Below are 25,749 nucleotides of genomic sequence, written 5' to 3' on the forward strand. Positions count from 1 at the left end.
TTTCAGGTTTCACGTACTTCTCGCGAACTCAGGACATTGTACAAGCCCCATGGCACAAATTCGATGACTCGCCCTTGGCTGCAGGCTTTATTTAGACGTCAAAGGGTTGTGCGGAAGTGCAGAGAGCTATGCAAGTTAATTTGTTGGCGCTACGATTGGAAGAGAATTACGGCCACTTCCGAATTGTCATTGCCACGCACCTCTTTGTTTTGCTTTCTTACTTTGTCTACTTGATATTGATATTAATAGATTTGATACACATTTCGAATGTATCAGGGTGACAGAAAATATCTCGATCTTTATAATTCTGTAGCATATTGCAATCCCAGCTACCTCACAACTATTTCAAGCCATCCACTTTCCACACTTTCACCGCTGCATCAGCACCAGCTGAGATGATCTTAGAGCCTCCTGCAACCCATCCAACACCATGGACGCCCTCCTTGTGAGCATTTTGCAACTCAAGCCAGTCACCTGGCTTGGCCAAGCTCCAAACAAAGATGTTCGTATCCAGCGATCCACTCACAACGTGTGAGCCAGCCTCGTTCCAGGCCAGTGATGTGATTCGTGCAGTATGCGCCGTCCAGCGGTCCGTCACCAGACTGCCATCGGCAACTTTAAAAACAAGAACACGTCCCCGCAAGTCACCCACCGCCAGGTGGGAGGCATCTGGGGAGAACGCAAGAGCAGAGATTGGGTTGCGAGAGGCATTGATGTCTGCCCGGGGAGAGAGTCGGGAGCTGGAGATGGCACAGATCTGAACAGATCCATTTTCACCCCCAACAGCTGCCTGAGAACCATGCGCAGCTACAGTTGTAGCCACAAAGTCTGTTTTATATTCTCCCGTCTTCTTGCCATCCTGGAATATCTCAATGGTTTCAGCTTCGCCAACAAGCACGGTCGAGTCGCCAGCCGCAATGTCCTTCGGTTGTCCATTCAGCTTTGAAGCACTGCCAGTGTATGTTTTAGCAGCGACGTCGACAGAACGGAGGGTGTCGTCCCAGCCGACACTATAAATTCTACCGCTTCCCTCTGATGTAGTCGCAAGCCCGGCGACGTAACCGGGGTGGGCTTCTCCTTCAATCTCCTCGGCCTTACCTGAAGCTACATCCCAGTTGCAAACTCTTCCGTCAAAGCTGCCGGTCCACAAAGTTTCCTTGTTATCCGCAGTTGTCTGTGTCAAAGACGTGATGCTCTTCTGGTGGCCCGAGACAACCTGCCGGGGCTCAGGGGTTCCCTCGACCAAGTAGTTCAAGTCTCCGCTGAGAGACAAACTAATGAGCAGGTTGTCACTTCTTCCTGGGGGCCACACCACTCCAACTTGGTGGTCGCGAACAGCCATAGCACCCTCCTCTCCTAAGGTCCAGGTCTGTGTTGCTTTGCCAGCTTCGACATCCCAGATCTTGACGGTCCGGTCTGCGCTTGCAGTTACGAACTTTCGCGAGTCTTTAGCCCAGGACACACCAAAGATACTACCTTTGTGTTCTCCTTCGCCGATCTGACCCTTGGTCTCGCCTGTCTTGCCGTCGTAGAGCCAGATCTTCCGGTCCGCGCCAACACTGACCAAGTGCGAACCATCCGGGCTGAAGCCAACTCCGTAGATATAGTTTGAGTGCTTGTCCGCGATTCCGTTATTGAATTTGAACGGCGCTCCGTGGTAGAAGACTGTCTTCCTATCGTCACCAGCCGTGGCGGCACGCAGAGGCCGCTGCTGCCTAATTGACACGGTGTTGAGCTGTTGCGTATGGCCATGGATCTCGCCAACGGTATTTCCACTATCCCAGGTGATACAGTGTCCATATCGCTGCTTGCCATCGCCGACGGCAATAATGCGCTGGGAGTCACCGTCCCAGGCCAAATCATTGATTCGACCATTCACAATGCTATATTCACCCTTGGTGATTCCTTCGCCGACACAGTCCCATACTCTTACGATTCCAGCAGCATCGCCACTTGCAACATAGAAACCAGAGGGCGAAAAGCGTGCAACAGTTGTCTGTGCCTTGTGTTCGGTGTACTGCCTAGCGACCGCGGGGTCGTCGATTGAACGCAGGAAGATGGATTTGTTGGACTATAGTTGCTTGTGTCAGAACAAGGCAGTGATTTTGTAGAGAGTCTTAGAGTCACATACTGCATAGGCTAATCGCTCGCCTTTGGCATCAGAAGAAAGCTGGGTGGGCTGGCCGCGGGTGGTGGAGGGGCTAGCAGCCCAAATAGACTCTTTGAATATGTCAGGATAATGAAAGATAATATAAAATTGTCAGGTTCTCACCATTCGTAAGTGACATTGCTAAGATGTACACACTCAAGCAGAGGAGTTGGGAGAAAGCAAGGGGAAGTCTACCTGGGCAGTCCACCCGTGGACTGTTTATCGACTGACGTACCCGGGCCACAATAGCGGGGAATTAAGCCACACGTCTTGTCTACATAAAACAAGCATCGACGACGTGCAGGAAAGAGAAATATCAGCGTCAAGACATATAAAATACACTTGCTAGCTTCAAATATTCTAGCACAAAGGAAGTTGGAAGTTTAGCTCTCAATAAAATCAATGCATAGCGCTAAGAGTAATAATACACTAAGTCGTGCCCCTTCCACCAGGCACCGGCCTGTACTTGTACAAGGAAATCTCCCAAAATATGTTAAGATCCCAAAAACAATGACTCCAAAGTTATTTTCGGCTTAGAAACCTCCAGGTCCCTCCATACGTGCCCGCATCTCAGATGCAAGAATTTCGGGGTGTCGGTGGACACTGGGCATGAGACCCATGCCGATGGCTCTCCGGAGTGCCTTAGCAACTTTGCGCTGGTTGACAGGTCGAAGACCGGTGATGGCTCGGGGCTTGATGCGGCCCATGCTGGTCATATATTCGGACATGACGGAGAAATTCTGTAATAATAAAAGAGCCAACCATCAGTGGCTATTCATCATGGTATATATTCCATAAAATCAATGGCTCCAGTAGCCCGATGACTTCATACCTTGTACAAATCCATAGGATTCAGGTTCAATGCATCGAAAGCATCTTTTTGCGGGTTCTGGCGCTTGCCCCATTTCTTCATCTCGGCCGGGCTAAGATCGTGAGGGGCGTAGATGTCTCCAGCCTTGAAGTCACGAGTCTGGTATTTCTCAAGGGCTCGGCTCTCGCCTTGCGCCTTCTGATCTTCGAGGAATTTGAGGCGACTTGGTAAACGGCGTCGTTGGACCACTTGGGAGGCTATCGCAACACATTAGTCGCCAATCATTCAAGCAAGCATGTGCTCATATCATAGAATAAAACAGCAGATGAATCATCTCGGTGTATCGGGTTCATCACATACTCTGTGAGCTTGTGCCGCGCTGGGAAGTGAAGGCGCTCATGGCAGCAGTCGAGCTCCAGCGACATAGCGACAGGCCAACATTGGCTGTGGTCGCGGCATTGCGCAGCAATGGCGACGAGGAAAAGAGGTTCAAAGACATATTGATCTTTCAATCCCTGATTAATTGTAGATGTTGAAGACGGTGATAGGGAGACCGGGCAACGCGGAGATGAGATCTTTTTTCGCCAAGACTTCTTCCGCCTCCAGGTCTCTCCGCGTCGCGAACCCCCGTTTTTCACGATTCCATGCCGATTGCGAGTCAACCTAGGACTACACATTTTTATCCAATCCCTCTTGCTTTGTCTGAGCCATTCAAGCTCAGCCTACATGATCCATAATGCAGTCCCATCTCACGAGACGGGTCTTCCGAGCAATTATCAACAATGAACCACTTCGGTTCTCCCAATGCTATCGAAATCGCCTATTGCACACAATCACCCCTGCCCGTGTACGACCTGCTATTTACGGCCTTCCTTATGTATCTAGACGCAACATCTTTGTCTTCAGCTCAGACCCCGAGCGGTCACAGTCTACTTTGCCCTCTGAAAAAGGCCTGAAACCAATGGCTGATCTGATGAGGGCACTCAAAGATAGAAGCAGAGCTCCTCCAAGTGATATCCTCGCAAAGGCATTCCAAACATTTTTCACAATGCGGCTTGAAACACCGATGCTTATCAGTCATTTCCAAGCCCGTGCGCTGATCGTCACCTTCAAACACCTCAGGGCCCAGCAGGACGAGATGGAAGAAGAAGACTGGCAGAATGTTTTCTCGACTGAGAACCTCGAAAAAGTGTTGGATGTACTCTCCGAGTCTGGATGTGCCCCACAGGCTCGCGAGGTTGTCATGAACCTTGCCCGATACGCATATCAAGAACTGAATCTCGATCACGGATTTGGTCCGGGTAAGATCAGCCGGCCAGCCCTTGCTCTGTATATCAATATCTTGGCCATGAATGGCAATCCTGAGGATGCTAGACATACCTTATTGAAGTTTTGGGGTCAAATGAGCAAGCTTGTTCCGTCCCCTTGGCTCACAATTGTGAAAGGATTTGCCATGAAGGATGATCTGCGACAGGTGCGGAAGATTGTTGATGAATGGGGAAATCATGGCAATAAGTTTGACCAAGCGTCTCATGGAGAGCTAGTTAGATTTCTCGTCGATCACGGTCAGTGCAAAGCGGCCCAAACTGTCTACGAATCTCCAATTGCCGGTGGCTCAGAACCTTCCATGGCTGCGAGAGAGGCTCTTATTAAATATTACCTCTTGAATTCCCGGGCAGAGTTGGCGGAGGAAATCTTCAAGTCCATCCCCGATGAGCCCAACGAAGACACCGCTGGCATCATCTTGCTCTGGGAAGCAGCAAAGGGCAGCAATGCTTCTGCTCTAGCGCAAAAGGTCGATGCTTGGACTGCTAAGAATTCTCACCTCCAAGACTCAATCAACATTGACATTGTTAATACCCTTATTCAGTACGCAAACGCGATGCAGAATCCGCAGTTGGTTTCTGATTTCATGGCACTGGCAGGCCAGTGGGGTCTTACCCCAAATAGCCAAACTCATATCTTGCAATTGGAGTCCTGCATCCAGGCCGGCGATGTCGATGAGACTTTGAAGCTCCTTGAAGAGAAGGTTGATGCGACTTCCCTCACGAGTCATAACTTACCAATTGCAAACAAACTTGTCGCGATGCTCTGTCGATCCGAGGAAAAGGACGCCTTGTTCGACCAAATCTCCTCCCTCCTAGACCCGCTTTTCCAAGAGAACGTGCGCCTAGAATCTACGACCATTGCCGCATTGACACACATGCTTCTTTACCGCCACGATCTTGACGCTGTTTCAGAGTTGCTACGTCCACGATTAGGTAGCTACAGCGACGACCAGAAGATGCCGGTGCGCGATGCGCTCGCAGAGTACATTATGGACAAAAGCCAGTCCGATACAGACGTGTGGAATGCATACGAGCTTCTAAAGATCGCATTCCCAGAAACGTGGGTCTCAGTCCGCACCAAAATCATGACCTCCTTTTTCAACCGGAAGCGCAGTGATCTTGCTGTGCTGGTATTTGGACATATGCGTCAAGCCGACGAACCCGGTCGACGCCCTAGGCAAGACACTTATGCGCGCTGTTTCCAGGGCCTGGCTCGCACAGCAGATGCAACCAATCTGGACCTTGTTCACAACATGCTGAAGCTGGATCTTGAAGTGGATCTCAACACCAGAATCCTAAATGGTCTGATGATGGCGTATGCCGCGTGCGAGATGCCAGAAAAGAGCATGGAGATTTTCCGACAGATTCTACAGTCGGACGAAGGCCCCTGTCACAAGACTATCACAATTTTCTTCAAGGTCTGTGAGAAGCATCACAATGGTGCCCAGGAGGCTATAAAGATGATGGGTAAGGTCAAGAAGCTGGAGATCACTGCGAATCGCCCGCTTTATTCGGCCTATATGGAGGCCTTGGCAGCGCAATGCGAGTTTGATCTGGCCGTTGAGGCTATCAACAACATGGAAGCTGAGATTGGGATCCCTCCGACAAGCAATACGTGAGTATATTTCTTCCCGCTTTGTGTTACGATCGCTAATATAGGCACTAGGATCGGGTTGTTCTACAACGCTATCCCGTATCAATACTGGAAAGATGAGGTAGAGAAATGGGCAAGTGAGAAGTATCCCGAGCATTGGGAGCATCTAATGACGATCAAACGCACTGATCAAGAAGACGGGCTGGAGTTTGACGGCATTTCAAATGAAGTGTCAGTCTAATAATTTTTGTATTTAAGTGACAACATTGAAGCCAATGTACCATAGTTCCTATATAGTGGACACTGAGAAGTACCTCCTACTTAATGATCTTCTTCCCTCATCAATATGATGGATAATGATAGAAAAAAGGAGGGATACAAATAACATAAGAGTAACAAAGATGAATTAATATATCTCTAGATGTTCATCTTGCTTGAAATCTAGTATGTTGAGGTGTGATCCTTCGTTGCTCCTATATAGATAGCCCTCAATGCTAGCCTCTCCCCTCGCTCTCCCTCTTTCTTCAACAATGTAACAATGTCTTCTACGGAACTGCAAGTCATCTTGTGTTCTTCCTTTCCCTTCTGAAGTCTGAGTTGAGTTGCCTTAGCGTTATCATATCATTCTGATGTCTCTGAACCACGAACACCCCGGACTAGACCCATGTGCAGCGTGGCTGTCACTCTTCCTGTCACAATCCCGAACTCGGTTATTGAGTCCCTCCAGAATTTAGGGTCTCATTGCAGTCCCTTGTCCTGGTAGGGAGTATACCCAAGCGGAGGCTAATGTATATCTAGAAATTGTAGCGATATTGAAAAATCGGGATGAACCATGGGGCTTATGCGGGTATTATTAGGCTATTCTACCTATGTAGGCTGGCGCTGTATGTGGAGTACGAAGGGCGTATTGTGCAAACTCAACAAGGCAAAACTCGGGAGGGGAAATCCAATGGGCTGTGGCTGTAGGTATATTAGCTTGGAATATACGCGCTTGCTGCGCCACAATATATCTTTGCGGAGACTGAGGCTCCTGGCACTAGCTAACTAGCGCTTACGGAGTACAATCAGCGACAATAACTGACACACTTAGTGACACTTAATTCACCCTTCGATTCTGCCTCAAGTCCAACTCGATCAGGTTGGTAGAACATACGAAACATATATTTTCACCACGAGGTGTTAATCCTAGTGTTTCCCCCAGTTTCTTGACGCTAGTGAGGGTTTGGCTACCATGGCAGCGCTTTTCGCACGCACGCCTATCGACTTGCCTCGTTCAAATACAACGAACATTGACTTGGAAGACATGTCTACCCCAAACCAAACTGTCCGTGATGGTAGAAGACGGTTCTTTCAGCAAAGGAGCCCAAAACTTGCTAGACAACTAGCAGGGTATGACAGAGTTGTGAGAGCTACCCCTCAAATAGCTGCTTCGGACCGGTAATAACAAACTAAAAACGCGAAGTTCCGACAAGATTCAAAATCTGATATATTTGAGACGATCTCCGGAGACGAGTCCCTGAAAAAGAACTACCGTAAAATCGCCCGACGATCCAACCTCGGCCTCGCTGAACAAACTTTCATGTATACCGCGACCGAGTCAGAGCTTGTATTTGAAAAAGATGATACTTGGTCCACATGCTTCGAGCGGTTATGCTCTTCTATGGAGACAAATGAGGCGACTGCGTTGGAAATCTGCATCATTACCCCCGACACCACGAAGCTTGGCCATGTGTTTTCCTTCATTCACAGAATCTTCCTTATCAGCCATCATCGCGTTCAACACGCCTATTCCGTGCCAAGTCAAATGATCATCCGAATTCTCCAAAGACAGTGGGGATTAAGTGATGAAACAATGACCGAAATTGTGGAAAGCGCATGTGCGAAGGAGCTTTCTCTCCCGGCATGGCAACCAAAGTTGCCATCTCATCGTACAGTACCTAGCTCCATGGGATATTTCATACCTGAACTGACTAGCCGTGCTAGGTAACAAAGGGCAAGTAGAAGGCTACGTCCAGGTGCCACTAAAGTTCGCGTTCAAGTGGATTAATGCTCCGTACTATGCGACAGATCTTTCAGTTTACGTGTTTAGGCCATATGGAAAACATCCTCAGGTAAATAGTTTGGATGTTATATTAACATCCATGGAATACGAGCAGATTCGGCGGGCGATTGTGGTTGTGAACTCTCACAACATCCTAGCGGAGTTCCGACGCGACTTTCTCGCCACGCAAGTCTTTCAGCATGACGTTTGCGGCCTTTTGTATATTATGCAGCTCTTCCGGTTTGTATGTACTAAGATCACCGGTGAGCTTGTCACTTTCCTGACCAAAGCATGCGACGATATCAATTATATGGTGAGCGCTGCCGTCCGTGACAACAACGCTCGTGCTTGAATTGATTTGATTAGACATACGAAGCCCGAATTCGTCCCTCTGGAAGCAAAATGCAGTATCTTCGGCACCTAGAAGACTGCCATCGCGCCGCCAAAGATTGCTGTCAAACAAACCGATGTGTCATTCAGGTGCTACTCGACCAAGTCAACTTGATTCAGGGGCCACGCATCGAAGATGAGATACGGCTAGTGAATGAGCTTGAAATGGTGATTAATGATTTAGACTACCTTCATGATGAAATTAACTCTTCGATGCAAAGAATACCCGGTGTATGTCGAGACATTCGTGAGCAATTGGATTTGGTCCAAATACGTCGAACAAGCATCTTAGGGATTCTCGCCGGACTATACTTGCCACTTGCGTTTGTGACTGTGAGTTCTTGACGCAACTCTTTTGGATCTATTTCTAATAGATTTAATTCTAGAGCTTTCTAGGTATGAATCTCAACCAATTCCCGGAACCTCAAGGCTCTTGGCGCAATTCCACCTGGATTGATCCAACCAATCCGGAAAATATAACGAAGTTCTATTCCAAGATTGTGGACTCTGGAGCCAACAAAGCATGGGAATTGGAAACCTTCTTCGAGATTGCGATTCCGCTTATGGTTGGCACAATCCTTGTACCCCTTCTCATTGGAAGCATGATTCGAGAAACGTTTGCACGTGGAAGAACTTGGTGGCGTCTTCTGTTTGCTTTTTTCACTGTCGGGTCAGTTGCTATGATTTTGAAGAGCCTGAGTAGCCGGATCGCTAACGGCTATCGCCACAGTTATTCCACCTTTTCAGCCATAATTGGCCCTGTGATTGGGATATGCTTGTTTATACCATTCTATTTGTTCACTCTCCTCAATTTAGTCCTGTTTTTCTGGGGGAAGAAAAGGAATTGGTTTTGTCTCATCTACTGGCTTATGAGCGTAGGCTGGTTGATAATGGTGATAATAATGATGATTTGGGGGGTGCATCTTATTGTTTCAGGGTTCATGGGTGCAGTTTATGGGGTTTCCTATTTTGTTGTCTGGTGGCTAAGGCCAGATTTCTATTACCGATGGGACCAAGGAAGAAGACCGAAAGCAAAGGAAATTTGACAAATCGGCATCGAAACGAGCATTTCCCTGGTCTATCTAGCTTGTATATCGGCACTGGCTACATTTGCCCATATCAGAAAACACATTCTGGAGAGTCGGAGGCTGAGCCTTTTGGTACAGATTCACGGGGAAGAATCCTTGCCCTTGCCCTCCCTTCCAATTGCGGATCCCAGATGGATGGACGATAACAGGGATAGGAATTCAAGATCTGCCCCGATAAATCAAGTACAAATGAACCAACGTTACTGAAAACCCAGAGAACACTATGTTATTGATGTTGAAATAAGGAAAGACTAGAATTCAGCCCCGAAAGCTATAGTAACCCCGATTATTGAGCAGAGAGAGCTCTTGAACAAAAGAAGAAACAAGAAAAGCAAGCACCCAATCATTCTCTTCTTTCACCACAGCTCCATCCATAATTTCAATGCGACCCTCCTGACTATGTGTCAACTATCCCTCTGTAAATCGGGAGAACACATCCGCAGTCACAGTGGCATATTCTCTCTCAATAGTCTTCCGGATGGTCTCATTGCGTAGTACAGGTCGACAAGGGTAATCTTTGGCACAGTAAAGGAAGCCGTGATGGTAGCCAGTCACCGGGTCACTATCCATGGGGCCCTCTCCCGGCTGGAATTCAAACGCCCACAACAATTTGGCAATGGCCAGGAACATGTTGCGCTCGGCCAGGTGGATTCCGGGACAGATCCGGCGGCCAACGCCGTAGCCGTAGTGGTCGCGACGCTCCCATGTCCCCGGCACATAGTCAGGGGACAATTTAGGATGTTCGGCAAAGCGCTCGGGGATGAAAGCAGCTGGATCATCAGGTTGAGATGGATCCATGTGCATTCCCCAAGTGTTGATCACGACTATTGTGCCCTTGGGGAGGAATTTGCCGTCGACCCAGTCATCTGCAAGGAGGGTTAGAAGACAATTATAAATTGGATGGAAGAACAGAAGCAAACAGAAACAGAAAGGAAGAAATAAATGTGCTTACCCTCTCCCAGTGCATGGGGGAAACAGAGCGGAAGGATCGGTCTCCACCGGTGACCTTCCTTGACGATCATGTTGATATAAGGAAGTCGCTCAAAGTCCTCCCAGACAGGTGATCGACCGTGGCCGACTACGGCATCAATCTCAGCATGCGCCTTTCGTTGAACTTCGGGGTTTTGGATCAACGCTTGCACAATAGCCAGTGTAAGACTGGAGCTAGTGTCTGAGCCACCTTCCATTAGAACACCGCCAATAAAGGCCAGCTGGTGCCAGGGGAGATTATGTTTCTCTTGGCCATCGAGGACCTTGTCCATGAAGGTTCCGTTGTTGTGGCCATCATCCCGCCGCTGAATCACCTTTTTCAGGATGTCAACGTATAGAGTCTCCATCTGCACGCCGATAGCCTTTGCCCGGGAGACATAGTTGTTAAACATCCACTGTGGCAGCACTTTCAACCAGGGGAAAAGGTCTACTGGTGGTGTTGCGCCAGTTTCCATCACTTCCGACCATTCCTCCATAAGTTTGTAAAGTCGAGCCATGTTGGATCCCTCCCGGGTGGCGGTGCGTATTCCAAACACTGTGATGTGGGTTTAGCTGGTTTCTAGTAGTGAATATATGGGAGACTCACCGATCGAGTTAGTGATGCTGTTACTGTACCGCTTGGGGTGGGCCATATGGTGCTCCGGGTCGACCATATAGTCTCGCACCAGCTGTATCGCCTCGGCGTTGACTATCTCGGTATGTTGGCTTTCCACCATAGTCTCCATCAGGTGTTGGTGCACAAGTCGCCTGAAGGTGCGCCACTGATCGCCATAATGCATGACTAGTAGGTGATTGCCCTTAGTGATGAGATCGTGCGACACAAAGGAATGGGGTCGATGGCTGTAGATGCCACTCTTGCGATCGATAACTTCTTTGACTAGTCGGCGATCGGTGATCACGGCCATATTGCCATTTCCGATCTTGAGCATGTATAACCCGCCATACTTGGCGGCCCATTCGGTGAACCTGAAATCCGCAAGAAATTGGCGGTGAGAATTTCATTACTGATTTAAAGGGAAAGGGGGAGGTTATCGAACATACTTGATATGGGTGTACTTATTGGTGATTTGGTGGATGTTTCCGATAAAGGGTAGGGTAGGTGGACCTACGCCAGATGAGCACCTCCACTCTCAGTCAATTTTCAACACGAATACTTACCAATGGGCATTGAGCTGATTCTATGGCCGTAAGTGAAGGCATATCGTACCAGCACAATGGTTGGTAATAAGACCAAGAGTAGCAGCAATAGTGGTTCCATAGTTCGTGGGATCTATCGAGGCTGAATTGTACAAGGCTTGAATTTCTTCACGATCGAGATAATAGTGGGGTAGGCTGACTTATAGATCGATAAAACGAGGGGTCGATGCCCTGGTGGTTTATTGGATTGGTTGCATTGGTTGCATTCAACAAAGAAACCCAGTTACCCAAAGGAGTACTGGCCCCCGGTCAAGATTCCCCATGGAGAAAGACACTCCTCTTTCTGTAGGGTTGACTCGAATATACCACAGTAAGTTCTAGAGTCGATCATTAAAGGGAAAAGATAGGATATCCTAAAGAGGGCTTTTAATAATCCACAAACAACTGCATCCCTCTGATGTAATCTGATGGAATGAACAAGTAGACCTATGAGAATGGGGGCCATCTATCTGGAGGGTGGATTTTATCGTCACCTGGTAGCAAATATTTATGACAGATAAAGAACTTAGGAAGAATAAATACGTCATTCAGGAGGAAAAACAATATTTGGATGATTTGGATGCAAATTAGAGCATGGCCAAGGTGGTTGAGAAAGTTGGTGAAAGCTATAGTTGCCCTAAGTGAGGCTAAATAAATTTACAATTCAATATTCACCGACAGATTAGATACTGATGGGTTCCTTGATGAGAAGATAATTTGCAAGCCAATCCCTTTTATTATTATATCCATCTTATGCTATATAAATAATTATTAGATCAATCACAATATTGCCCCACTAGCCTTGAATCCAATACTCCCCCAATAGCCTCTTATGCATGCATAGCTCGCATCGATCATGTCCAATTTCAGAGCCTCGCCTGATCTGGGATCTCCTTCAGCCGTGGAAACAACTCCAATGCCGCCCCGCTATCTACCTGTCGCTTGGTCTCGGCCGGCAGTTCATACGCCTCCAGAAACTCCGTAAAGCGTAGGATCGCATCATGCGGGGCATTAGGGAAGTCACTACCGAAGAGGATATGGCCAGGTGCAGCAAACTCGAACAGTGCCTTCAACGTGACCGGGTTTGATGCGAGGGCCGTGTCGAAGTAGAAGGCTCGGGCAGCCTCCAAAAACTCTTCAGTTGACGGTCCGAGCGTGCGTGGCATTAAGGGGAGCATGGTAGCCGCCCGATGGATAAGATACGGCAAAGTCCCGCCCCCGTGGGAGAGGATGATCCTGCATCCCGGGTAGTCTTGTAAAATACCACTGGTTAGTATATCCATGGCGGCCCGGCCAGTCTCATGCGGATAGTCAAACATTGGCTGCGGGAGCCATTGATTGACGAGCTCCGTGTTGACTGGATGGGTCGGGTGGACGAAGACAACTGCACCGCGACGGCTGAGATCGGCCCATATGGGCCGGAAAGCTGCATGCCCTAGATAATGAGGACCTTCGCCGTAGCGGGTGTACAGAGTCACTCCGTCCGCACGAAGGGTAGTACAGGCGTACTCAATTTCCTCCAAGGCGGCTGCCGTATCAAATAGGGAGGGCACTGTGGCAAAGAAGCCATACTGCTTCGGATGAGCGTCCCGAATGGCGGCAGCATATTCATTGCAGTTGCGTGCCAGATCGACAGCTTTAGCAGCATCAGGCTCAATCTCTGGCCCCGGTGCAGTGACGGAGAGAATGGTGGTGGTCACCTTCATCTCTCGTGCGATGTCCTTATCTAGCTCCAGCGTCCAGGGGGAGTATACCAGCCCGAGGGATCACCTCCTGCGCGATCCATAGCTATGCGAGGTTAGCCAATGGGGCTCTTACTCTAATACGTATGGGACCAACCTTGACGCATGGCCGGAGGATAGAAATGGTGGTGCACATCGATTTTCGCCATGACGGTCGTTGGGGAAGCAATTGTAGAACTGGTTTTGTTGGTGAACCAGCACTTGGTTATGGGATTTTCCCCTTCAAATACAGATATCTGGCAATCATGTGGTGCATCTCCGAATACCTGATTGCTAGTCTTCCTACTGCTGTAAATCGCTCAACCAGACTGATTACCGATCATCCCGATTAGATACCGGCTCGGGATACCCGAACGCGAATCAACGGTGCTTGTTAAAAGTGCTTGTTAAGACTTGCAGGGATTACGGCACACTCCCGGGGGAGCTGGGGGGGGAGAGGGAATTATAATGGGACGATGGATGCACATGATATCTAGGTACGGAATTGCTTACGGAATCTGGACGCAATTTTGCATGTGCGCTTGTAAAATCATGGGATTCATTTATAGGCGCTTATTCTTCTCACACCAACCCCTCTTCGGTTGCTTTCGAAAGAGGAAAAATTCCTCCGAAACTCCTTCGGGTGATCATCTTCCCTGTAAGACCACTAGTATATCCTTCCACTATGGCGCTGGATCTCGATTAGGCCTTGGCGATACCGCCCTCTGGATTGGAATAAAACACCTTGGTGCTATTGTCCGACCCAAAGGATGAAGCGGTGGTAAAGGTATCCTCCATCCATTGGAAATTGAAGATTTTGTTGTCCGAATTCACCTCCGCCCGTGCAGCCCAGGGCGAAATAACTGTCTTCCCCAAAGTGCGTGAGGTCGCCGTGAAAGAACCCCAGGCGGTCACATTTCCGCCATCGCCAAAGATATACTCAATGGAAAATGGGCCTCGATCCCAATACAGGCCCACTCGGGTGAAGATGTCGATGAAGGCCTGCGGACCCACGTTGGAGTGGGTTCCCGACCAGGGCATGATCCCATGGAGAGTGGGATTGTCGAACGTCAGCGAGACGTAGGTGCAGTCATAGGTGACCAACTCCTTCAGGAGATTATAGTCGGGATCCGGCTGCGTGTTAAGCACTTTGGAGAACACCGAGACCGGAGTGCGTTCCCAGTCAGTAGGGCCAAGCGGTGGGGGGCTTGAAGGATAATTCCCGGGGAAATCATCCCGAGCAGCGACTGGGCGCAGGCTGATCAGAGACACAGCGAAGCTGATCCACACAGATGGTTTCATTTTTGAAGAGATGAAAAATTGATACTGGTTGGAATTGGGATTGCAAGTTCTGATAAAACCCGGTGCCAGGTTGCATATACTTATGCTCTTCCACTACGATCAGCGCGAAGACCCTTCTACCACGATCAGCACGCATCTTTCGACACAATTAATCATCACACAGGACGAACCTTGTCCATCGCCGTGAGATTATGTAATTCTTCTCGATTTTTGTCCAGTATGACTCCGAAACTCCCGTCTCCTTTTGGCAACTTCATCCGATCTTAAGGCACAATGCGAGCTGTTCCAACGATTCCCCACAACGATCTTCACCCTTGGCAGAAGAAACAGCTGATGGATGAGCTGCATGGAGCACGGCCTAGCGCAGGGCGGCCGCGCTGATAAATCGTGGATTTGCCTGTTCAAGAATCAGACGCTTTTTGACTCTATTACGCAGCCAATTTCTTTCTGTGACGGCAATTGGACACTCGACAATGAGATTGATATCGCAGGTTCTCTACGCGGCCATCGCAGTTGCTGGAGTCCGCGCTGTGGCTCCGGAGGAGCCATCAAACTCGCAAACCCATCGCAATGCGTATGCGCGGCGTATGCTGGGTTCCTCCTTTGGCATTCCCAAGAACCAAACGTTCGATTACGTCGTCATTGGCGGGGGCACGGCTGGCTTAACTATCGCAACTCGGCTGGCCGAACAGGGCGCCGGCTCAGTTGCTGTTGTTGAAGCAGGAGGCTTCTATGAGCTGAACAATGGCAATCTTAGCCAGATTCCTGCCCAGGATGCCTTCTACGTTGGCACGGATCTCGACGATTGGCAGCCAGGCATCGATTGGGGATTTCACACTACGCCTCAAGCGGTAGGACGCCTTCCCCCGAGCAATTGATATGGAGGGCTGATAGATCTGATCTAGGGTGCTTACAACCGGGCAAGTCACTACGCACGGGGAAAGTGTCTAGGGGGCAGTTCAGCACGCAATTACATGGCATATCAACGCGGCACCAAGGCGGCGTACCAGCAGTGGGCAGATATTGTGGGGGATTCCAGCTATTCCTGGGAGCACTTCCTGCCATTCTTCGAAAAGAGCCTTAATTACACTCCCGCAGACGATGCGCTGCGCGGTGCAAATGCCAGTGTCACGAGTGATCCAACTGTGCTAGGAACCGGCGACGGCCCCTTATCCGTGACCTATCCTCACTATGCTCAGGCCTTTGCGACGTGGGCGCAACATGCCTTGGTGGAGATCGGCCTCCAGATACGCAATGGGTTCCAGAGTGGAGCACTTTTGGGCCAGGCCTACGGCCTTTACACGATCAATGCCACAACCATGCATCGCGAGTCGTCCGAGACGTCTTTCCTGCGCCAGGGACTCACCGATCCAAACCTCACGGTCTTCCAATCGGCACTGGCAAAGCGCATCCGCTTCCACGGCAAGCGGGCTGTCGGAGTCGACGTGGAGACCATGGGGCATGCGTACACGCTCTCCGCACGCAAAGAGATTGTACTCTCAGCAGGAGCCTTCCAATCCCCCCAGTTGCTCATGGTTTCTGGCGTGGGTCCTGCGGCCACACTGAAAGCTCATGGTATTCCCCTCGTAGCGAACCGGCCAGGCGTGGGCCAAGGCATGCAGGATCATATCATCTACGCCCCCTCTTATCGGGTCAATGTCATCACGCAGTCGGCCCTGCTAAATGAGGAGTTCGAGGCACAGGCCAACCGCGACTACAACGAGCGAGCGGCGGGCATCTACGCCAATCCCACGTCGGATATCCTAGCGTGGGAGAAAATCCCTGAACCCATGCGATCCACCTTCTCCAATCACACCCTTCAGGTGCTTGCCGAATACCCGGATGACTGGCCAGAGGTCGAGTTCCTGACCATGGGCGGATATTTCGGCTATCAAAAGAACTATATCCGAGACAATCCTAGCGACGGATATAATTACGCCTCGCTTGCGGTCTCGCTCTGTACACCGCGCTCACGGGGAAATATCACGATCACATCGCCCGACGCCGCGGTGCCACCGGTGATCAACCCTAACTGGCTCACCGATTCGGTCGATGTCGAACTCGCGGTGGCGGCCTTCAAGCGGACCCGCGACTTCTTCAATACCACAGCCATCAAGCCCATTCTCATCGGGCCTGAATACTTCCCTGGCTCCCAGGTCGCCACAGATGAGGAAATTCTGGATCATGTCCGTAAGAGCTTCGATACCATTTTCCACGCCTCTTGTACATGTGCGATGGGCCAGGCAAAGGACCCCCAGGCAGTGGTGGATTCTAAAGCCCGGGTCATCGGCGTTGACGCCCTGCGCGTGGTGGATGCATCAGCATTTCCCCTCCTACCACCAGGCCATCCCCAGTCCACAATCTGTAAGTCTTTTTTATCTTCTTCTGATATATTTCTTCAAAGGGAATCTCTAACGCGAAGTAACTAGACGCACTGGCAGAGAAGATTGCCTGCGACATTTCGGGCAACTGTTAAGATGCAGAAAATGTAGAGCCGACTACGAAGGAAGATGAAAAGTATGGCGTGGAATATAGCAAAAGTAGAAGTAAATACTCAATCTATGACACCTTTCGCACTGTGTATTACGCAGGTACTGCCAACATGACAAGTATAATGGAAATAATCCCTAGTAGTTATGTCCTCCAACTCTTACTGCATGGTGATGACGGCACGGAACCGCACACTTCCCTCCATCATGGCATCTGTAGAAGGTAGGACGGCATGTTAGAGAGAATAAAACAATAATCAAAGGAAAAATATCTCATACCGAATGCTTCGTTGCACTGTTCCAATGGGAATTCTTGAATCATACAATCGATGCCATGCAGGTCCGCAAACGCGATGGCGTCCTCGGAATCGGTGGCGTGGCCGCTGGGCCAGCTCCAGATAGATTTGCCCTTTCCGACCTAAAATAGGATTAGTATCGTCATTGTTTAATTCCCCCATAATCTCTTCTGTTTTCGCTTCTGTTTTCGTTTCTCGTTTCTTTCTAATTCTCAAAAAGCAAGTCCAACTCACCAACAGGCCAGTATGCACTTCAATACCACCAACAACTAGGTTTGTTAGTATGAAATAAAACATCTTAAAAGAACTCCAAAAATCTTACTGGACAGAATCAGCAACTTCCCCATCACACCAAGCCCTTCAATCAGTGGGTTAATCATCTCCGGCCCAGGCGCCGTAGACACAATCAGGGAAGCACCACCCAGCTTCTGCAATGCAGCAACGGGGTCTTCTTTACTTGTGTCAATGTACTCATGTGCTCCCAGCTTCCGGGCAAATTCCTCCTTCTGGGAGTCCCGCGAGAGCGCCACTACACGGTAGCCAAATTTATTCGCATACTGGAGCGCCAGATGGCCGAGTCCGCCCAAACCCTGGATAGCGACAACCTCACCAGGCGGGATGTTCATGTGGCGCATCGAGTTGAAGACGCTGACACCAGCACAGAGCATAGGCGCATATTTAGCTGCATTAACATGGTCGGGAATGTGCACGGCAGCTTCGCGGCGGATGATGCAGTATTCGGCATCTAGCCGGATTGGAAAAGAGAGGTTAGTATTGAGATATCATTCGGTTAAGTGGAGTGATGGAATAATGGCAAGGAGAGAAGATGAAGAAGCAAAAGAAAATGCAAAGACATACAGCCGCCATTTCGGGAAATGCCGTTGACTTGTCCATTATCGCACATCTGGAAGAAGCCCTTTTTGCATGCCCCGCAAGTGCCTATTCAGTATATCAGCATTTATTCTCCTCAAGGAACTAGATTCTTTTCAGGTTATAGAAGAATAGTATACATACCATCGTGCCCGCCATGCCATGCACCTCCAATCCGATCTCCTTCCTTCCAGAGGGTCTCGCCCTCCCCAACGGCAGCCACGCGTCCGATAATCTCATGACCGGGAACGAGGGGACTATAGAAGTACTGGAGTTAGCCGGAACTGTACATATTTCATGATTCAATAGCTAACAATCCTCCTCCCATAAGATTAACCTGCGCAAAGTGGTCTGAATGACACACGCCACAGGCTTCGACTTTGACCAGAATCTCATCGCGTTTAGGCAGAATCAATTCAACCTCTTCTAGAGTCAGACTGGCGTCTTTTTCCTTGAAGACTGCCTGCTTGTAGGTGCTGGGAATAGAGGAGGCCATGATGCGTATGTTGCTGGATGATAGATAGCTGTGAGAAGTAAGACTTTGTTTCTACAACGCAAAGAGGGGAGGCCATGGTGGGGGAGGACTGGATATATATATCTCTCTGGTCTCTCTACTAGTACCAGCTGGGAATGCGGAGTCGGAGTTCCGGAGACTACTATATTGGTAAATTGGTATAAATGTAGATGATCAATCTTCTCAGCTGGATAGGGCTTAATTTGCCATATCCGAATCGTAGAAGCCTTTCAGTTGTTATATTTCATTCTATCCCCTCATAGTATGTATTTTGATTCCTCCAACTAGGTATATTACGATTTATAAACAAGAAAAAGAGCGCAGGGCACCCCCGGAGGTTGACCTCGTGCTCAAAAAGGACAAGAAGAAGAAAAAAACCTATTACTAAACACCATTGCTCCTCCCCCTTCCCGAAATTATTCTAGAATCGACGGCGAGGCAGAAGGCAGGATGCGACCACGTAGAGGGCCCCTGCCGCAATCGCCATAACGTAGACATCACTGATCGAAGTCACAATCACCTTCAGGGCTTGGTCCTTCAAATTCGGGGGAAGCCGCTCCATCAGGGTACTCTGGGCGCCAGCAACGGCACCTTGAATTTCCGCTTGCGAATATCCCTTGGTCCCCAACAAGGAAGTGAGCCCGTCGAGTGTCTTGGTCTGGAAAATCGCACTTGCGATGGCCAATCCCAGCAGCTGACTCTGGCCTTGGCCAATGTTCATGAACTGGAGGCACTCGGCCACACGGTCAGGGGCCACAATGGTCGGTCCCACCGCGTAGGCGGCCTGTGTGGTGGTCATGCCTATTCCCAACAGGATGGAGTACCCGTAGATGTTGCCGGCGCCGGTATCAAATTTCACGGTGTACATCAACACGGCTCCAATGAGCATAAAGACGCCGCTCACCAGGTACCAGAGGATAAAGTAGCCTGTCTTTGGCATAACATATCCACACAGCAGGATCGTAGCCACATAGAAGCAGACGAATGGCAGCAACCGCACCGCTGACATGATGCCGGAGTCGCCGTGGACAAACTGGAAGTAAAGTGGGATATAGTAAACCGCCACGAAGAGAGAGGCACCGCCACAAGCCATAATGATATAGAGGAGGATCATAGTGGGGTTCTTCAAGAACTCGCCAGGGAACAATCGGTTTTCTTTGTCTGTTCCCACACAGAAGTACTGGCTGAGCACGAAGGCAATGGTGCAGACAGCGGCGACCACATACAGCGCGATATTGCGCCCATCTGTCCAGGCCCATTCGACACCGCCAAATACGATGAACAAGATAAAGGAGATATGCATACCTGCGGACAGGACTGTGCCCACCCAGTCCAGCCCCAAAAGCTTCTTAATGAAGCTGCGGCCTTTACCCGCAGGGCGTGGCAGGGACGGCAGGAGGAAAATATAGATGGGCATCATGGCTCCGAAGATGACCAGATTGAGATAAAATGACTGTCCACTGCGGTTAGCACACTCCGCCAGAGAATCGAGAAGGGAATTCTACGTACCCATCGCCATGTGGCTGAACTGTCGGAAAAGGCTCCACCAATGATGGGACCCAGGATACAACCGGTGCCGTAGATTAAGCCAACCAGGCCCACGTACACAGGCTGCTCCGTGGGAGTGGTCAAGATGGTGATTAGGTTCAGATTTCTAACCCATATTGGTTAGTTCTCTTTTTTTCTTGTTCTTTGCCTGTCATGATATAACTTACCCCAGATACATGCCTGCTCCTCCGGCTCCTGCCCACACACGTCCGACAATGATGGCATTCATACTGGGAGCACCACCGCAGAGGGCACTACCGGCAGCAAACATGGTCAAACAGCCGAGAAAGAGCCATTTTGTATCGAAGATGGCATAAGCTTTGCCCAGCGGGAGAATAAACACTACCGATCCCAAGGTGAAACCCACTCCGAGCCAACCTAACCGCGTGTACTCGTCAAAGTCGCCTGCAATGGGACCTTGGATATCTGCCACAATGGTATTATCCAGTCCATAGAGTAGGTTGGCAGAGAAAACGGCGACACAGACGAGGAACCAGCGGAAGCCTACGATGTCCCGGCTTGGGACGGCATCCTTTTCGGCATCGTTTTCGGCATCTTTCTCGGGATCCCCAGTTTTGACGAGAACTGATTCGTCCACGCGGTCTGGCGTTTGACTTTCGAGTACGCTCTCACTTGGTGAATTGTCTATACTCATGGTGGGAAGCGGACCGAGCGGCACTTAATCCGCTGTGGAGCGATCAGGTATGTCGGCACTTGCCCAATGGAGTCGTAATAAAGTGTAAATGGAAGACGGAAATATAGATATCCGCTGGAGGAGTTGACGAAAGTATTGTCCATATTGCCCGACCGTGGCTGGTTATTTAAATGCGAACAGTGCTGTAAGAGGAGATTCTAGTAACAATGCATTACTCCTTTAGGACATTTGTCTTTGTCATTTTGCCATCTGACCAACCACAGTTTACTATTTTACTAACCAACTCCGGATCTCCTTTTAGACTCCGAACGGGAGTTCCCGTACCTCACCTAATCCGCCTCCGAAGGTAATCAAGCGGGTCCGTATGCATCCATGGATCCGCTCTTGAATTTCTAATCTTTTCCAAGGTTCCTAGGCTCTTCATCCATGGAATGTGATTAGCTATACAACATTAAAAAGAACAGCTTATTTGGTAAAATGGAATTCATATGCCAATCCTTTTAGTCATCTCTAATGCTTGCAACGGAGTATTTCTTTTCTATTTAGAGGGATATGCATAGGCCCTAGAGCATAGTAGCATTGACATAAGCTGTACATATATAACTGTACCAGACTAAAAGAAATTACTAAATAATTCAATACAAAAAATCTTCAAATGTTTAGAGTACATTATACTTAATTATTCATCCACAATGCAAATCCTTGACTGGGCCTATCTGCTACTGGCCGCATCCGGGGCTGTTGTGGCGGCTGCCCAATTACCGATTGTGGACCTAGGCTATCAGCGGCACCAAGCTATTGGCTTCAACGTGAGTCTCATATGAAAGAAATTAAAGGCTTAGAAATCCATTCTGATGGTCAGGTCAACCATATACCTAGTCAACTGGTAACTATTACCAATTTTCGAATATCCGGTATGCCGAGCCCCCACTGGGTCCGTTACGGTTCGGGTTACCTGTCGCACCACGCAATCGCAGCCACGAGGTCGTTAATGGTGAAGGGCTTGGTAACATATGCCCCCAGTCACAGGCATGTTGGTTCAACGTGCAGAGTGAATTTGTCAGCGCTGTGACTGCAGGGTCTGATTTCAATTTCACCGCTGCATATGACCAGGTATATCAGCAGGATAGCTGTACCAACCCACGGCCCATCGCAGAACAGAACCCATTGGAGTCAGAAGATTGCCTATTTCTAGATGTGTATGTCCCAGAAAAGGTGATATCGAAAGGAGGACTCGAAAAAGCAAAACCCAATACAGGTGCGCCCGTGTTGGTGTACTTCCAGGATGGAGCCTATGTGTCTGGGTCCAAATCAGATCAGAATCCTTCCGGCTTGATCGCAACCAGCAAGGCAGATGGCTCCTCTGGTATAATCTACGTGGGAGTCAATTATCGAGTACGTGGTCTCCCCATATTTTCTCGTGCAAATTCGCCTTCTCTTTCAGCAGCTGACCTGGGGATGGTGTTGATCAGCTGGGCGCTTTTGGATGGCTATCAGGCCAGAAATTTCGGTCGGAGGGCGGTGTGCCTAACGCTGGGCTATACGATGAGCGTCTGGCATTAGAATGGGTGCAGCGGCATATTGCGAAGTTCGGCGGTGATCCCTCGCGCGTCACCGTCATGGGCGTCTCAGCCGGTGGGGGATCCATCACAATGCAACTGACGGCATATGGACGCGCTATTCGGCCCCCGTTCGCCCAGATCATTGCACAAAGCCCGGCTTGGGAAGCAGGCACGAAGACACCGGCCATCGAGGACGACCTATTGGATACGTTCCTGGGCTTGTTGAATGTCAGCAGCCTGGAGGAGGCCCGGCGTCTGCCATCCCAGGCCTTGCTAGATGCTAACTATGAGCTAGTAGCATCCCGTCCGTATGCATCTGGAATATTAGGACCTGTGAGTACCATAAGGAGCTATCTACACTTATTCTCCGTTCTTCGTTTATCCCAATGCTGACCAGATGTCTTCCCTTTACCACGATAGGCCATTGATGGAGATTTTGTGCCCGATAGTCCCAAGCGACTCCTGCTCGAGGGGAAGGTCGATCCTTCAGTGCGAATTTTTACCTCGTACACTGCCAATGAAGGCTTTATGCTGGCCCCGGCCAATGTAACGAACGATGTCACATTCAACCGATACGTGGATGTGCTACTCCGCAGTACCAATGACACCGTACGCGCCTACGCCGCCAAGGTGCTTTACCCACCCATCTTTAATGGTAGCTCGCCTTATCGCAGTCAGCACGAACGGGCGAACCTACTCTGGTCCGAGGTCTCCACCACCTGCAACACCCGGTATTTACATAGAGCCGTCAAAACACCAGGGTATGCGATTGAGTACGCTGTGGCTCCCGCAATGCATCTCTCAGACAGCACGTCTGTCTTCTACAATGGACAGGGTTCCGACGCATCGCTGAATGCCACAATCGCACAACTCATGCAGCGGCAGATCGTACAGTTTGTCAAGACCGGGGCTCCAAATGTCAAGGGAGACCCTCAAGTGCCCATCTATCACGGACAAGCCCATCTCCTTTCTCTAGGAGATGACGGGGTGTATGTGAAACTGGACTCAACCAATACAAATCGGTGTGCGTACTGGCAGCAGGTCGAGTTTTGATGATGAACTCAGTCGGGGAGCCCAAAGGCTTTCTCGATATTGTTATGTTGGAGCGCGTCATAGCTTGAATTAATCATGATTTGTACGTACTCCTATCATATCATCATATCTAGTTAAGACCAAAAATCATTCAAACATATACCATTGGGGAAATCTGATTATTTACCATGGTGGTCTTCAGAGTTGCAGTTTATTCTCTACACAGTTGGCGTTTCAACCCTAACTCTAATCCCGTCCGGCATCTAGAGCATCTCCGGCATGCAATCCCAGCGCTCCAATGGAGTTCGTTTTATCAATTAATTTACGCCTCGTCAAATGGTTGAATTCAAATTCGGCCTGTATTGAATCCCTTTTACCCGCCGAATCCATCCTATTACAAATGAGATTAAATCAGTTGTTTTTATATCTTTTTATAGAGAATGAGAGCCCTGGAGGTTACCAGCCTAGCAATACATTTCACAGTGCTATAGCTTTCATCAAATTTCACAATCACTCTCGTACTACGGAATCAACACCGATACCCAAAATCTCCCTCATTCTCCCTCTCCTCGCCAGACCTCTTGACATCACATCATTTCCCCATAAGTTGATACTTCATCATCTCTTCTGCCGGCGCAGGCGCGCATACAAGGGACTTGTATCCCCTAGGGGAAACGAGAATAGGAGCGCATCCTGACACATCAGGTGGGCGACTGTGTACCAGGCTAACAGCCCCGAGACAAACCCGAATGCACCCCCAGCCTTCTTCAGAGCGAGTCCAGTAGATGCCTTATCATCAGCGAACGCAAAATACGAGGCGGCCAACAGGGTGTATGTGATTTGGGAAGTTCCAAGCATAGCCGTGTACACAAAGTTCCTGTCTCCCTGTCAGCTGTGACTACGTTTTCAGACAGGATGTCTGTATATATATGTATCAACTGACATGGGCATTGCAGCAATGGTAAAGAAAAGGACGAATATTCCCCATACTGTATCGTCATATTAGCCGAAATCCCAGCTAAAGGATAGCAACCCTACGTGGAGAAGACGGTCTGCATAAAGAACTTACCGAGCATGAAATATCCAATCGCATTATTCAACGCGGCGGGTTCGTCTTTAAAGGCTTCTGCCACTCCAAAGGCCGGTGCACTGATCGCCCCGAAAGCCAAGTTGAACAAACCTAGACGGAAGCAGATGGGTCAGATCCAGGCCGTGATGCGCGATATACGGCAGGATAAGGAACTGGATGCTCACCAAAACCTCCAAAGACAGTATGACCGAAGGAATTTCCGCGCACGAGCTCCCATTGAGCCACCAACACCAAGCCCAAGCCCGCTGTAAAAAAGCAATTACCAATATAGGCATTGGTAATGGCTGCGCTTCGCCATTCCATGAGACTCATCGATAGAGTGGTGAAGGCAATTGCGAACACACCCATGCCTAGCGCAGTCTGGTAGCAACCGCGGATGGTTAGAAGATGTTCTCACTCGGATTGTGAAGATGGGGTACTTTACCGGGCTGCCAATCTGCGGTGTGGGCTGGAAGTCTTGCTCCTTGCTGCTTCTGGGATTAGAGCACGAAACATCATAGCTTAGCTGACCTCCCTCTTCTGACGACGACATGATCTTTCCTTCGACTGTCATTTCTATTTCACGCCACGTCGGATTGTCAGATTCAAGTAATGATTCAACTAGGAAAGGACCACACGATGAAGGGCTTCTGAGTTAGAATCAAGCTATCAACATCCCAAATTGCGTGACGAAATGTGGATCTAAATATGCTTAAGTTTATTACGCCATGCCGCTGATCAAGGACCAATAAGGATCATAATTGCCAAGATTCCTTGGCATGATAAGCTGTCACTTACTCCATGGAGCAGTCGGGGTTCAGCTTACAAAACCAGATTGGCCAAGGAATCTCCTCATGCTAGTCATGTCTTGCCTCTGCATGCCGGGATTTCATTTTCCCATTGATTTCTGTGCGGGAAAAAGACTTGTGCCTGGAAAGATGATTGATAAGTCGGAGTTATTTGGATGTCATGTACGCTGACCGGAGTCAAGAATAGACAAATACGGACAGATTCATCCATGAATGATTGGAAGAGAAACGGCTCGTACAAATTAAATTTCTCTATCGTTCTATGGTTTTTTTTTTCTACTTTTCTATTATCAGATATGGAAATCATCCCCGAAA

The 25,749-nt window shown here is 49.2% G+C and overlaps 11 protein-coding genes across 11 annotated transcripts; 4 read left to right on the forward strand and 7 right to left on the reverse strand.

The window, feature by feature from the left end:
* Positions 1 to 340: 340 nt before the first annotated feature.
* Positions 341 to 3,459, reverse strand: N7479_002354 (Ribosomal protein S18; the record flags this gene model as incomplete). Its single annotated transcript, XM_057250051.1, has 5 exons — positions 341 to 2,071; positions 2,132 to 2,220; positions 2,709 to 2,889; positions 2,982 to 3,217; positions 3,321 to 3,459. The coding sequence occupies 5 exons, from the start codon at positions 3,457 to 3,459 to the stop codon at positions 341 to 343; spliced, it is 2,376 nt and encodes a 791-aa protein (XP_057114483.1).
* A 237-nt stretch (positions 3,460 to 3,696) lies between these two features.
* N7479_002355 (uncharacterized protein) lies at positions 3,697 to 6,123 on the forward strand (the record flags this gene model as incomplete). Its single annotated transcript, XM_057250052.1, has 2 exons — positions 3,697 to 5,903; positions 5,955 to 6,123. The coding sequence occupies 2 exons, from the start codon at positions 3,697 to 3,699 to the stop codon at positions 6,121 to 6,123; spliced, it is 2,376 nt and encodes a 791-aa protein (XP_057114484.1).
* Positions 6,124 to 7,344: 1,221 nt separating this feature from the next.
* N7479_002356 (uncharacterized protein) lies at positions 7,345 to 9,011 on the forward strand (the record flags this gene model as incomplete). The annotated part of the gene is made up of 4 exons (XM_057250053.1): positions 7,345 to 7,810; positions 7,866 to 8,236; positions 8,290 to 8,646; positions 8,700 to 9,011. Coding segments are annotated over 4 exons (1,506 nt in total), but the record flags the coding sequence as incomplete, so codon positions are not given.
* Positions 9,012 to 9,659: 648 nt separating this feature from the next.
* N7479_002357 (cytochrome P450) lies at positions 9,660 to 11,649 on the reverse strand (the record flags this gene model as incomplete). Its single annotated transcript, XM_057250054.1, is given in 6 exon segments — positions 9,660 to 9,798; positions 9,811 to 10,267; positions 10,354 to 10,926; positions 10,978 to 11,357; positions 11,433 to 11,496; positions 11,550 to 11,649. 6 exon segments carry the CDS (start codon positions 11,647 to 11,649, stop codon positions 9,660 to 9,662), a joined length of 1,713 nt encoding a protein of 570 aa, XP_057114486.1.
* A 784-nt stretch (positions 11,650 to 12,433) lies between these two features.
* Positions 12,434 to 13,458, reverse strand: N7479_002358 (amidohydrolase family protein; the record flags this gene model as incomplete). The annotated part of the gene is made up of 3 exons (XM_057250055.1): positions 12,434 to 13,293; positions 13,338 to 13,355; positions 13,407 to 13,458. The coding sequence occupies 3 exons, from the start codon at positions 13,456 to 13,458 to the stop codon at positions 12,434 to 12,436; spliced, it is 930 nt and encodes a 309-aa protein (XP_057114487.1).
* Positions 13,459 to 13,990: 532 nt separating this feature from the next.
* Positions 13,991 to 14,590, reverse strand: N7479_002359 (uncharacterized protein; the record flags this gene model as incomplete). The annotated part of the gene is made up of 1 exon (XM_057250056.1): positions 13,991 to 14,590. One exon carries the CDS (start codon positions 14,588 to 14,590, stop codon positions 13,991 to 13,993), a length of 600 nt encoding a protein of 199 aa, XP_057114488.1.
* A 473-nt stretch (positions 14,591 to 15,063) lies between these two features.
* Positions 15,064 to 17,066, forward strand: N7479_002360 (GMC family oxidoreductase; the record flags this gene model as incomplete). The annotated part of the gene is made up of 3 exons (XM_057250057.1): positions 15,064 to 15,441; positions 15,496 to 16,954; positions 17,020 to 17,066. The coding sequence occupies 3 exons, from the start codon at positions 15,064 to 15,066 to the stop codon at positions 17,064 to 17,066; spliced, it is 1,884 nt and encodes a 627-aa protein (XP_057114489.1).
* Positions 17,067 to 17,246: 180 nt separating this feature from the next.
* On the reverse strand, positions 17,247 to 18,741 carry N7479_002361 (Polyketide synthase enoylreductase; the record flags this gene model as incomplete). The annotated part of the gene is made up of 7 exons (XM_057250058.1): positions 17,247 to 17,293; positions 17,359 to 17,497; positions 17,610 to 17,644; positions 17,698 to 18,120; positions 18,234 to 18,314; positions 18,390 to 18,502; positions 18,560 to 18,741. Coding segments are annotated over 7 exons (1,020 nt in total), but the record flags the coding sequence as incomplete, so codon positions are not given.
* A 439-nt stretch (positions 18,742 to 19,180) lies between these two features.
* Positions 19,181 to 20,962, reverse strand: N7479_002362 (MDR family MFS transporter; the record flags this gene model as incomplete). Its single annotated transcript, XM_057250059.1, has 3 exons — positions 19,181 to 20,212; positions 20,269 to 20,413; positions 20,475 to 20,962. The coding sequence occupies 3 exons, from the start codon at positions 20,960 to 20,962 to the stop codon at positions 19,181 to 19,183; spliced, it is 1,665 nt and encodes a 554-aa protein (XP_057114491.1).
* Positions 20,963 to 21,654: 692 nt separating this feature from the next.
* Positions 21,655 to 23,577, forward strand: N7479_002363 (Carboxylesterase type B; the record flags this gene model as incomplete). Its single annotated transcript, XM_057250060.1, has 4 exons — positions 21,655 to 21,771; positions 21,842 to 22,357; positions 22,435 to 22,857; positions 22,945 to 23,577. 4 exons carry the CDS (start codon positions 21,655 to 21,657, stop codon positions 23,575 to 23,577), a joined length of 1,689 nt encoding a protein of 562 aa, XP_057114492.1.
* Positions 23,578 to 24,174: 597 nt separating this feature from the next.
* Positions 24,175 to 25,199, reverse strand: N7479_002364 (GPR1/FUN34/yaaH protein; the record flags this gene model as incomplete). Its single annotated transcript, XM_057250061.1, has 5 exons — positions 24,175 to 24,433; positions 24,500 to 24,545; positions 24,626 to 24,736; positions 24,811 to 25,006; positions 25,071 to 25,199. 5 exons carry the CDS (start codon positions 25,197 to 25,199, stop codon positions 24,175 to 24,177), a joined length of 741 nt encoding a protein of 246 aa, XP_057114493.1.
* Positions 25,200 to 25,749: the final 550 nt, after the last annotated feature.

The sequence above is a fragment of the Penicillium vulpinum genome (genome assembly GCF_028829585.1).
Source record: "Penicillium vulpinum strain IBT 29486 chromosome Unknown utg000001l_segment0_segment0, whole genome shotgun sequence".
NCBI classification, from domain to species: domain Eukaryota; kingdom Fungi; phylum Ascomycota; class Eurotiomycetes; order Eurotiales; family Aspergillaceae; genus Penicillium; species Penicillium vulpinum.